Source organism: Lathamus discolor, chromosome 6 (genome assembly GCF_037157495.1).
Source record: "Lathamus discolor isolate bLatDis1 chromosome 6, bLatDis1.hap1, whole genome shotgun sequence".
NCBI classification, from domain to species: domain Eukaryota; kingdom Metazoa; phylum Chordata; class Aves; order Psittaciformes; family Psittacidae; genus Lathamus; species Lathamus discolor.
Genome location: NC_088889.1, coordinates 37,852,167 through 37,865,420, shown reverse-complemented (window position 1 = coordinate 37,865,420; position 13,254 = coordinate 37,852,167). Strand labels below are relative to the sequence as shown.

The following is a 13,254-nucleotide window of genomic DNA, read 5'->3' as shown; positions in this document are numbered from 1 at the left end:
GAGTTGTGTGGTCAGTCACAATCACATTTTCAATCAGGGGTTTAAGTAGATTTCATGCTAGAAAACATAGGGCTAAATTAATCTTAAATAATTCTCTCAGTCATTTAAAAATGGTGTATTGTCTGAAATATTCCTCATTTTATGAAGTTCAGCAAAATTGTGTTCTTTTAATGTATGTGACTTTTTTCTGAATTCCTTGCAGTTTATTTAGATCTGACTGGGAATGTTGAGTATTCAGGGTAATATTCCTAGTATTCCTAGAACTGTATTATTCCTGCCTGAAAACACAGGGCCTCTTTGAATGCAGCCTTAAGCATCATTAAACTGTTTTCTAAACCGTTATATATTAGACTGCTGTCAGATCTGCAGTCTCTCTTCAGTCTCTTGTTCATTTTTGTTTTGCAGCTTTCTCCCTCAGATTGTTTTCCCACTAAATGTACTAACTGCCATTTTTCCTATTTGAGTCTTGTGATACTGGTGAGTCAAAGTCTCAGTCTAAGTAAAGCAGAACAACTGTTCTGAAAGCAGTAGTCTGTGCTGATTTATACCAGCTGAAATTTTGTCACCAAGTTTCTGATCCTGTCACTATTATTAGAATTATGGTAACACCCATGAGTTAAGTATCTTTCCAATACAATGATACGGTCCAATCCTTGCCCTAGAGAGGTCCCAGCAGCAAAAGAGAGACAAAGGAGAAGGCACCATGTCAACTCATTATAGTCTATTTTAGTCTCATTTTAAAGAATTTACCAAGGAAGACATGCTTCAGGACAACCTGTGCATATCGTGAATTTTTTCCTCTTCTTTAAATTTCTTGATGACCCAAGATGCTCCTCTTACAGCGGTTTAGCACCATTGCAGTCAATTTTGAGCCTGTTCTCTATTGCCGCTTTGTGAATTTTCAACTCAACTGATTATTGCATCCAAACTGATATAACTGAATGCATTAATGTGTGTTCAAAATAATCACTAAACAATTTGCATGACCCCCAAGGTCTTCCAAGCCTTTTAATTCTCTGTATTTTTGCAGTGTCATCTGAAATACAGTTGCTTTTCTAAAAGCTGTGGGGTTTGTTTTGTTTGGTTTGCTTTTTCTTTGCTTTTTTAAATCCTCATCATTGTTTATTGCTTATAAACATTTCAGTTCCCAGTGCTTGTGATTTGGAACTAGCTGCACAGATCTTTATGCAATACACGTGTGTGCATCTGTCTTTCAGTTCTCATACATTGGCGAGTCTTTCCTTGTTTTCAGACTTCGTGATCCAGTTTAAACTGAATGACTGAGATGGTAATCTCAAGGCTATGTTTCATATAAATTTTATGAAAATAACAAGCCATGTATCTGGAAAGGGGATTCAACTACTGCTCCGATTAAGGCAAAGGCTGCAGCTTGAGGCCACTCCTAATTAGACAGCAGAAAATCAACCCAAGAATGCCCCAGACCCATGAAAGGAGGCATAATTTGGGGCATGCTTTATATTAGATACTGTAAGATTCAGCCCCAAGACAGATTCACAGGAAATGAGCTTCATTACCTCCTCTGGTCACAGAATGAACATGTTTTTGCTTGCAACATTTGTTCCATTACTGTGCTGGGGATGGGTGTTAGATACAGGGATGGTAAGTGCCAGGAACATTCTTTCTGGTTTTGAAGATCATTAATATATCAGCTGGTCTTCAAAGTACTACCCTGCTTTTAATCATGAGCAGCCTGAGCTTAGCTGCTGCTGGCTAATGGGGCAAATACAAGACTGGGAGTCAGGATCTTCTCTGAGCTCTCAACCTAGCTTTTCATATTGCTGTGGCTTAGGGGAAATCACTTTCTGTGTCAGTGCTAACATTCATAATGTTCAAGGCAGCATTAATGCTGTCCTGCCTCCCCAGAAAGTTGTGCAGGATAATTAGTTCACTAGTGCAGTACTTGATTTTAAACTAAAAAGCCTCATGGTGTTCTAATTATTTTTCAGATTTGTAGCCCTAAGAACTTGTTGGGGAAGCAAATGTCTCTTCAACATCAAGTTAGATCTGCCAGTCTGGGAAGCGTGGTTCCAAATGCACTTGCAGCAGCAATACATGTAGGGTGCTACCTGCTTCAGGACTGCCTCAGGGTTTGTTTGGGCTTCTGCTCTCCCTAGACCCTTCAGAATCCTGAGTGATGAGGTCTGTCTCCTACTTTTTGAATATGCTGAAATATCTTCCCAGCCCTTTCTTCGTGTGGTCAGGCTCTGCTTTCTCCAGCTGCCCTCTTTATTTGCACAGTAGCTTCTCCTGGTTTCCTGTCCTGTCCCCATGGAGTTCACAGCGGGGCAGTATACTTTGTAGCTGAATCCAGAAGCTATGGTGTGTGTCAGCTTTCAGTCTCCCCATCCTTGCCTGGAAGGCAGCCAGAATCTCAGCACAGCATAGAGACAAAAGGCCTTTTTGGAAGTCCGTTGCCCCCAAGAAAAACATCCATGACCTTCTTTTAGGTAGGTCTCAGCCCAGCTTTTGCTGATCAGACTTTGTTAGAGCATCCATGCTTGCTGTTTCTTTAGTTATGGACCTCCTTGTCATTGCATGTTAGCACAGGGAAGGGGTTAAGATTGTATGCTTTGTGGACCCTGGCATCTTAGTGATTTTAACAACAAGAAAAAGAACTTACAGGAAATAGCATAATATCAAACAGAGCACAATGAGATGTACCCCTGGAAAAGAAAGGGCTGCAGTGACTTGAAGGTCTCTGTCCCAACCCCATGTGTCAGACTCTGAGATGCAAGAGACTAAACCAAGTTCCAGTTTGGTTTGGTTTGATAGGGTGAGGTGGGGTGTGACTGCTGTTTTCCAGACTTATGCATTTGTACGAGCTACTTACTCCAAATCTGAAATCTCTGATAAAGTTAGAGCTCCAGGGAAGGGAGAGGTTAAGAAGGATTGGGTGCCCAAGGGCATCTTGTCAGTGAGCTCTAGGTAGGAAACAGGCCTGTTCTGGCTCCTGCACTTCCTTTTCTCCTTAGAGCTCTGCCTGTCAGAAACGCCTTCCCACACACCACTGCCCTGCCATTTGCCAGAGAATTGCGGGGGAGAGGGGCTTTTCCTGTCTGTGTGCTGAGATCTCAGTCAGCCCTCAGACTGTGGTTTTCTCTGGAGCCTGGAGCCCACTCACAGTGGCTTTGTATATTTTTCACCAGAGAAGAAACTGAGGACAAATGCAGTAAAGGGCAAGGCTCCCAGGGTCATGCTGAGGTGACTGGTGAGCACTCAGCTGTTCCCCTCATCTTCCATCTCCCTTCATCTCCTGTCACTGACCTCTAGCTGCCAAACTGCATGGTTATGGTATTATTGCCTCTTTGCCTTCGGAATCTGACTGTCTTCGAGGAAAGACAAGGCAGAACTCCCAGCAGGTTGCTCCTTTCTGAAAAGAGTTGAGCAGTTTGCAGAACTCCTGTGGGAACCATTCTCCACTCACTGCTTTGACAGTGCACTGCTCAGTTCTCCAGTGTTTCAACATGTGGATTCTCTTGTTCCTGGTGACAGGTCTCCAAGATACTCTCCCATCTGCTATAGGAACAGAAATATTTTCTGTTCCCTGGTGTTACTGGGGATTTCCTTTGTATCAGCTGCTGACCTAACATCCCTTTTTTAGAGAAGGCACCCAAGAGCCTTTCATTATTCCAAGCACCCACAGGGTTAAACTGAACAACTGGCACTGTAGCATCTTCCCCATAACCTTATTCTTTTCCTTCCTTGAACTGTCTCAATCCCACTTCCCACACAGAGAATTATTTAGCAAGATAAATGCAGAAAGTTAGTCAAAGCAAGAAAAGCTTTACTTCTTTGAGGATGGAGCCCACTGCAAGATTCGGTTGAGGATAGGATCTCTTGGTTTTTTTTAATCCAGGATAGTACCATTCTGTGGCAATAGTGAGCTTGTCTGCTTTCCTAGAAGCTAGTCCCAGCTTCTAAGGGTATAAAATTCAGCTCTAAAACTTGCTTCACTGATTTGACCTCTTAACTCTTCTTTCTATGTGTAGGACTGTCCTTGGAGCCCTGGGTTGCCCTCATAAAAATGTCACCCCCTCTGTCAGCTCTCAGCAATATTGAGAGAGGTAATCACCAGTTACTGTGGTATTTTCCCTTTTTTTTTTTTTCTTTTCTTACCAGACTCTCTTTGCCAACTACTCACAATTCAGCACCAGCCATATACCTATGCCAGCTGGCTCTGATGCCCACAAGACATCAAGTGCCACTTCTAGTATCCAGAAAACACCCAGTTTGCACAAAGTGATGCCGTCCCAGAGTGCGCCTTCTCAGCTGATTCCAAAGCCTCCAGCAAACCACAGGCAGGCAGTGGTCAGCAAGGCTGCAGCCCAGAGGATTTCCAAGTAAGTTTTATCTCCTCCCATTCACAGCAGCAAGCTGGCACTGGTTCCCTCAAGAAAGAATATCAGAGAAGAACCTGTCTACTTGTGACTGACATAGATCTTTTGAGCTAAGCTGTCCAAGATAAATCTCAGAATAACCTGAGCTGTGTGCACTGAAATAGGTGTGCCCTATAGTGTAGTTTCATATTTCACAGTGGTAACGTAGGTAAGACGGTAACATCATACAAACATAAGGACATAGGAACTACCAGACTGAATCAGAGAAGTATCTGATCCAAGGTGGGATTCAGTTACCTGAATACATGTTGTTAGTGACAGTTTAGATGGCCAGGACTATTCCACCTGACCTTCCAGCTGCTGTTCCAGATGAGCACAAGTCTTCTGTAGATCTTGTGTTGTGTCTGCCAGTCCCATGCAGATGTCTCACATAATTCGAGAGTACCAAGTATGGTACTAGACATCTATGTTTAGGCACTTGAGTCACTCCCTCCATGTTTAATCTTTGATGGGGCCTAGAATCTGATGGCTCAGAAGAGGCTGCAAAAATAAAACAACACACAAGGATTGACTTATGGCTTCAAGCACAAGTGTTGTATTTCATTTGAGGTGTTTATATTGTGCCTAATGTACTGACAGCTTTCCTCATTATCTGTAGAAGTTCTGCTTTTAACTTTTACTCAGCTTTTAGTTATATAGTGCTTGCCATTCTAAGGTAGATGGATTTGGCATATGTTATATTTAAAAAAACCCAACCCACTACGAAATGTTGCTTACTGATTGTAAGTTTCCTTCCTTTCCATTTCTTGGTGTGTCTTCTCTTTTGTGCATTATGAGAGAATGTGAACAATACTTCTGGGTTTTGTTCTTATCCGTTACTTTTCTTGGTAGCTTCCTCAACAATTACCTCCTCTTAAATGACAGAACTGCTTTAGACTAAATCCTTCATCAGGTCTTTCCTCATATATCCTCAGACTTGTTTCATCCCTGAATACTGAAGAGTAAAAACTGCATTCATAACTTCCTTCCTTGTACTTCATCTACAGCCAGAAGAGTTATAAAGCTTTCAGAGCAGGTTCCTGTGAGATTTCCTGATTCTGTGCTCCCTTCCTGTCTAAAAAGAGAAGTTTTCATAAAAGATTGCTGTTAAAAGACGTCTTATGAAGATGCTAGGGCACTGTCAGCATGTGTGGATCAAATCTGGAACTGCAAGTGTATTTAAGGAGCTTGGACAGAACTACTTTGGGGAAGCTTGTGTGTTTCCTGCCTGTACTCTTGCTATGTTAAGAGATAGCACAGTGGATTAATCCCCAAAAACTATTTAAAAAGAAAAGAAGATGTTAGTAGACTTCATCAACTCAGCAAATGCAGGTGTGAGCATCAGGTCTGGCAGGTATATGCTGGTGGGTTTGCTATCTGATCTCTTTTATGTTGGGCAGCTCATGTTAGTACAGGTGACAGGCTATGTCAGTGGGTTTCTCTGCCGGGCAGCAGAGATGTGTATTTGAAGATGCCGGTGTGCTGTGCTCACTTCTTGGCAGAGGAAATGTTTATCCTTGTGAGATGGAATTGCAGCTCCTTGGACAGACTTTACTTTGCTGCATTTTTGTGGTTTCTGCTCTGTGACAGGCAGGAGTGTGGGAAAACCGGAAAAAGTTCAGCACCAAAAATGCACAGAAGGGGGAAAAAAAGCAAAAGATTCCTTTAGAATTTCAGAAAACTAATCCAAGTATTGAAGGCTGCAAGGAGCCACTCCGGAAATACTTTCCAAGTTGCCTTTCAGTCTCCAGCACAAGACTCCAAACCCATTCTTGCCATTCATGGGATCTTACAGTAACATTTTTTCACTTACATGGAAAACAGCAGTGCCCAGCTATATTTCCAGCATACTGAGAGCTGATCATATCGTTTAAAAACTGCTATGTCTCAGCCTAATTTAATCCATTCATTGTTGTCAGGAAAAGACCAGAGACGCATTGACAAAGGAGAGTGAATGGAGAAAAGCCTCTGAGTCAAAGGAATACAGATTAAAGAAAAAGATGTCTTGCATGTGCCAGCCCGTTCTTTACAGTTCTTTGTTATTCTGTCTGAAGTATTCTCAGGCATTGTGTGTAGCCTCCTTTCAAAAACCTCCAGTGGCACAAACCACGCCATGTACTATGGAAGACTATTTAAGAATCCAGACAGCCTTATTCTCAGAAAGTCTATCCTGATGTGTAATCTGATTTTTTCCTTTGTTTCATCCTATTGTACCTTGTTCCTCCTTTCTGAGCCACCCTAAACACTTTCCCTTGCAAATACTTTCCATCTTTTTAATATCCTTCTACTTCTTGGAATATCTTAACATTGCTTAGACTTGTCGAGGTTTTGTTAACCTCAGATAGTAGTTCCACTTGCTAACACTTTGTCTTGAATTTACTGTATTTTATTCAGTTTGTCAGAGTTCTTGCATTGTGGCACCTGGAATTGTCCTTTTCAGTGTGAGACTACCGTATCCTTATGTTATGACGATGGCAAATATCCCTCTCCATAACATCTAATCTAATTCTGGCTGTTTAGCTGCTTCATTTCTCTGTCAGGTCATTTTTGATTTGCTGCCCACTTTCACCCCCTAATACTTGTTGGCTGTTTTCCTGATCTCTTTCCTCAAAGAAGATCTCAGTACTATATAGTATTTCCACAAGACTCACTGAAACTAATCCCATTCTGTTGTTAAAGCTTTTGTGCCTCTCTTCCCTCTCCCCATCTCTTTCTCCCCCTGCCCCCCCCCCAACCCCCCCACTTTATTTCAGTAAGCCAGACCTTATTTCTCTGTCTGCTCTTGCACTGCCTGGCTTTTATTTAACATCTTAATAAAGATCATCTTTTTAAAGTTGTTTGTAGAACTTCTCCAGAGACTGGACTGTGAAGACAAGCTAAGATCAAGTTTGTCTCTTTGACCTCTCCCTTTCTTGCATGTGTTGTCACCTCTCCCCTAGCCAGCACACATGGCTTCCAGAGGAGGAAGAAAAGAATAAGTAGAAAACTCAGCTACAAACAGAAATGGGATGCTAAAGATGAACGTTACTGACTAATTCAAAAACTATCTACTAACTTGGACTTTTTAAAACATAATGCAAAAAAGTAATGGAACAGCCAGACAATTCAGTCTTGTCTTTCCAGTTCCTGGCCTCTCTTGTTTTCTTAGTCTCTCAACTTGTAAAAGGTAGTAGGTTGACTTTATAATGGATTGTGTCCAAAGCAGGCTCCTTGCTTAAGCTAATAAGAGTGGAAAACTGAGGCCTGTGTTAAGGTGTGGAAAAAGACAAACTGGGAGAAATGTTTTAATATTTTGCTCTACACTGAAATGTAGCCCGACAAAATGGTCTCATGGGGCTCCATAGTTTTGATTAAATGTGCTCGTATCACAAGCAAAAAGAAAGTGTTTTGAACAGTTAACACGACAAGCTCTTCTTTCTTTCCAAGAGTCAGACTAGGTTCTTTCCACTGCTCGTATTGTCACTACTATTGGCAGGTCTGTGAACCATGATGAGACCTGCTGAGAGCAACATTTTGAGACAGAGATCACAGATACATTATTCATAAGCTGTAGAATGAAGCACATGTCTCTAGAAGTAGCATTTGGTGTACTGAAACTTCACGTTACAGATGACAGCGTGCAAAGTAGAAAAATATATTAGCTCAACTGTCAGAACCCAGAGTGAACTGGTACAGGTGGGAGACAGAAAATCTTGCTAGTTTTAGGAATGGGTAAGTTGTAATAAATACACATTTCTGTGCTATCATTCCTAAAGTAACTTTTAAGGAACCTGCTCTCAAACTACAGCAGCATCAGGGAGAGCAAAGTTGAACAGCCTGTGAACAGAATTATCAGTCAAAGGAAAGATGTCAGGGAACTTCAGCTATCATTAGACCACTCCATATAGAGAGAGGAAATGCCAGGTAGAGAAAATCACCATAGTTCAAAATGTTATGAGGGAGACAGAGAGCCTAATAAGATCACAGATTTTGCCAGCAATAGACTGGAACATCACAGACTACTGGGAATGTTGATCAACATGGCATAATCTCATGTACTGAACTTCTCTGTAAATGTCATTCCCAATGACTCTATTGAGGAAGACTTTCAAAAGAAATATTTCCTTCAAGTCCCAACATCACAGCACAAAATCTTTCTACCTTGTTTTTCCTTTGTGTATTTTGTTTGCATGGTGGCATCAGCAGAAGAACCAAAGTTCTGCTCTATTGTAACTAGTACAGAAATAGGGTAGACGTGATGCATTTCTCCAGGATTCAGGAAATCAGTCCCATGGCAGGGTGGAGTCCCGACTGCAATTGGATGTGGCAATAGCCAGCTGTTCTAGGACAGGCTGGCTAAGCCTGGCAGTTGTGCCAAAAGTAGAATGATGGCCATAGAGTGAGCCCTGTAAAATACTATGGTTCTGCTTTGTATCCTGTCTTGCCTATGTGTACTTATTCATGGGCATGCATGAAGTGTCTTAAGTGAGCCGGGTGCATCACACATACAGAATGAGTGCCCACTGAAAAGAGGACAGGCAGCAAGAGAGCAAGCATGTAACTGTTACTGGGACCCCTTTCACTTCTTTGCTACTGCTGTACTGCGACACAATTGTTTTTTTAGCTCCTGAGCATCTGGGTTAATCAGGCTGCCTGACCCTTAGACTTTTTTGGCAGCAGAAGCAGTGCATCTGAGAGGCATGCCTTGATTTAACACCCTGACACAGCTGGGCTCACTGGGCCTGTAGCTCTTAGCCCTTGGCTAGCCTCAGATCATACACACAGATACACATGCAGACGTATCTCGTCCAAGAGCAACAAAGAGGAACAAGCCTCCCTGGCTCTGGGTGTTCACATCTGTTGCTGTCCTCTTGTCAAACCTGGGGGTTTTGTGATGTGAATTTGTTAGTGTCAGTTCTGTCCCCCGTGGACCATTAGATGTGTTGGTAGCATCCTATAGCAATAGGCTGTTAAAACAAAGGTGTTCAAACTTTAGTTAGGGAAGTATTTCTTTGTCACCTGTGGAACAAGAGCATCCTCCAAATTTATAGTAGGCTGGGCAGCTTAAGGCTGGTTTAGTGCATGAATTAAGGAAGTCAGTATCAGTTTCAAGGAGGGGATAGCTGTATAGAGAGAAAAGGGCAATGACAGATATTTAAGTGGAGGAGACATTGGGGGCTGTTTTTGTTGGTATTGAAGAAGAAATGGACACTTTAACAATGGATTGCATTAGAGGAGTGGAAGCAAAAACAACACAGATATTACAAGCAGGAAACTGAGAAAGGCAGTAGGGTTTCAGCCAATCCAAGGAGGAAGAAAGTGGAAAGGGACCAACTCAGTTTGAGTAGTGAGTATGTTCTGGCACTGGAGCTTCCATCTGGCCAGCAGAGATGGAAGACAGGTAAGCTCAGGGTGGTGGGAGATCAGTGACTGAGAACCAGATCTAAGGATGAGCTGTGTGGAGCTGCAGGTTGCAACTGCAAGAATCAAGGTGCACTCTGTGTAGGCAGGAAAGAAGAAGGGCAAGTCTGTAGAAAGATATTTTCTAAACATAAATTATGCTTCCAAAGTAGAAGTGTGACTGTTCCCTGTTTGGGTTTGTTGTTGTTGTTGTTGTTGTTGTTGTACTTGATGGCATTCTTGATGACATTTTCAACCACTAGTCTTATATTCTGCCTGCAAAAGGGTGGGCTTAATTTGACTGTCAGTTGTGTTAGCAAAGTGGACAAGCTAATTATGAGCATAGAATATCTATGTATGAAGCATTAAGATCCATCTGGATTCTCAGTTCCCAGAAGGACCATGTGGTGTCAGCAGCAAAAGAAACCATAAGTACAGATCAAAAATTCTCTCTGAGAGACAACAAATATAGAAACAGGCACCTCATTTGACAATAACATTGCAACTTACGACTGACTGAAGTAAGGAGTTGTGTTTTGCAAATGTTATATCTGCATCCCCCTCCCTTCCGGTATGGACTCCAATTTATTTCATTAAAATCCAACTGACATATAAAATACAGGAGTCCTTCACTGGCCTTTTAGCTGCCAGGAGCACCTGGATTTCTGGCAGCTTGCTGACTTTGAAATCTGGAAGCAAAAGGTTTTAGACAAAACTATAGAAAGTGCACATGTGTGCCTGGGTCTGTTAGTCATCAGGGCATCCCATGGGGGTTGGAGAGTATGGTGCTCTTCTGGAGAAAAGCTCACAGTAACTGTAATGCTGTAGAGCTGCATGAGTGAAGAAGGACTCTGGCAGAGAGGCAGAAGTGTGCACGCAGAAGTCTGGATTGATCACTGTAGAGCTGGGCAGGGAGGAAGAAAGGCAGGAGGGATGTGGAGGAGAGAACAAACCAGAATAGATGGATCAGTTATCTAGATTTTAAGGACATAATAGATCATTGTAGCTATATAACTTGACCTTGCCTTGAACCATTTTCTATGTAGGAGGGCATGGTCTCAGTTTGGTAATGAATCTTTATAAGAGTTAAAGGAAGTGCAGTTGTACTCCACAGAATATAGTTTTACTGTAACTCAAATGGTGAGATTTTGCATAAAGCGTCTGCTTGAGGACTGGCACTAGACTACTGGAGACTAAATGCAATGTCTCAATTTCCAAGACAAGTGAGAAATCTTTCCTAAATGAGCTGTCTCTGCTGAGACAAGATGCAAAGACTTCTGAATGTAGTGTGTTTTGCCAGCGTGTGCATTTTTGTTCTAAGGTTGCTTAATCATTTTACTTCATATCACTGGAATAAGGTAACCACAGCATTACTAGCAGAGTTGTGCTTCAGTGGTCCAGTGCCATTTATTATCTCTTTTATCCTCCAGAATCAGCTTCCAAGGCATGTGGGATAATTAAGTGTTTTACACTCGTGGCTTGAGCGTTCATCTGCCTTGCTCTGCTGTTTTGGAGTCAGTTGCTGTCACTGCCTTTTTCATACCATGTTGAGGCACAGCTTTGTAGCTACAATCCCAGTGAGGTTATGTAAACCAGGAGAATTCTCTCTCTTTTTTGTTCTTTTTTTTTTGGTTGAGACTTTTATTCTTCCTTGATGTGTCCCTTATTATCTCTCTCTAATTTGATGCTTTTATCTGTTAGGGTATCTTCCATTGAAAGGCAGCTGAACCGATTCCAGGACAGTGATGCATCCTGTGAGCCAGGGACAAATTCCACAGGTGAGTCCCAGTGCCAAAGACCAATAAAGTGGGGGTGGGTATGCTGAGATGCTTTCAACTTTCTCAAGAACTGGCAGGGAAAAAACTTTCTCAGCAAGAAGAAGAAACACAGCTGCCTAGCCTGCATGTAGTGGTTCCTAGGTAACAGTCTGGGTTCAGCTGTGCAGGGAATTTATTCCCCCTGGGATTAAAAAGACTAAATAGAAGGGAGCAAAGGCTGAGTTTCATAGAGTTGGAAGAGTAAGATCCCTAAAAATGTGGCTGGGAAAAAATACTTGGCTAATATGGCTCTGCTTTGCTTTAGGCTTTGGCTCAAAGATGCTCTGTTGTTTAAGCCTGGCCTGTAATAAAGGGCCAGGACATTCTTTACATTTTTCTTCTGTCTTGCAGAAAAGCCCCACAGTTCAGAAAGACATAGTTGACACTTGTGAATCAGCTGCATAGTAAAGTCAATCAGTAGAGGTGAAAGTTTCCAAAGGAAAATCACTGAGACTTGTAGAACCAACTCTTCATCATTCCATAGTAGCTAATTAATTCAAACAGGTTTATCTGCTGTCAATGAGCACCTAATCCATTTTTCATTGATGCAGACCTATCAGCAGGTAAAGTGTAGTTTTGATGAACCTGCATTACCCATGGCCCACAGTAATTTATGATAGTGCTGTAATAGAATATATGGACAAATTATGGCCTAGAATGCTTTAAAAAAAATGTTTCTTACTTTCTGTTTTGCTGTGAAAATCCTGAAAGCATGATTTGAGTATTACTAAAATGCAATGATCTCTGTGTTTTCACAGGCTGAAAGAAAAGTTTGCATAGGAGTGAACTACCCAATTTCTCTTGAGTGTTTAGCTCTGAAACTTAAAGATGGCATTTCCATTATTAATGTCAGTGATTTTATTGCTGATCCTCTAGCACAAACATTCAGTTAATGCACTTATCATACAGATCCAAACTGCCTCCCACACTTTACAGCTGCCAAGAGCTCCAGTTATCCTACCAAAAATTTTATAGGGTGAATGGCCATAGTCAGTAAAAGACCTTACAGCACATAGGAACATGACAGTATAGGAATGGAGTATAATGGGATTATAAAAATTACATAAAATTGTCAACAGTGTAGTGTATGTATAGTTGATGCAAAAGTTCTGGTCTAATGTGTAGACTAAAATCAAGCTGCGATTTTAGTACAGTAAATGAAGCAAGTTTACACATAAATTTAGAAGTAAATGTAAAAATGGAGTTCTGAATATATTGACCAAACTGGCTTGCTGAGTAGACTTACAGGAAGGCGATTGTGCTCTGAATTCTGTCTCTTTTTCAGTTTTAAGACCACTTTCATAGTTGCCCCTGTAATTTTAACCTCTGTGAGAGTCTCTCCATCTCCTCTGGGTATTGTTGTAATGTATCATCTCTGTGATATATGTAGGTAGCATTTTTCTATCCTTCGCTGTTTCTGTGAATATTTATGCAGAGCATGCATGTAGATCGTTCATAACATTAATGACAAAAACAACAGCCAGAGCAGCAGGAAGAATATAGGCTAGATAACCCTAGTTCAGGGTAGTCATCCTCTCTGGGAATACTTGTAATCCAGTGAGTACTCAGAATATCCGCTCATGTTTCCTTCTGTAGGACTAGGCTAGCTGCACTGTACTGAAATTGCACTCTGAAGCTGAAACAAAGGATGTGAGGACTTA

At 41.6% G+C, this 13,254-nt stretch overlaps 1 protein-coding gene across 8 annotated transcripts in view; it reads left to right on the top strand.

Annotated features, from left to right (window-relative positions):
* Positions 1–13,254, top strand: part of TTLL5 (tubulin tyrosine ligase like 5) — a 135,357-nt gene that overhangs the window by 112,800 nt on the left and 9,303 nt on the right. For 4 of the 8 annotated variants that reach the window (XM_065686066.1, XM_065686067.1, XM_065686064.1 and 1 more), the window contains 2 exons: positions 4,141–4,361; positions 11,478–11,554. In XM_065686066.1, coding sequence (XP_065542138.1) covers positions 4,141–4,361; positions 11,478–11,554 — 298 coding nt within the window. Of the gene's footprint in view, positions 1–4,140; positions 4,362–11,477; positions 11,555–13,254 lie in introns of those variants that run through there. The other 4 variants (XR_010614020.1, XM_065686068.1, XM_065686073.1 and 1 more) reach the window with 2 other exon arrangements.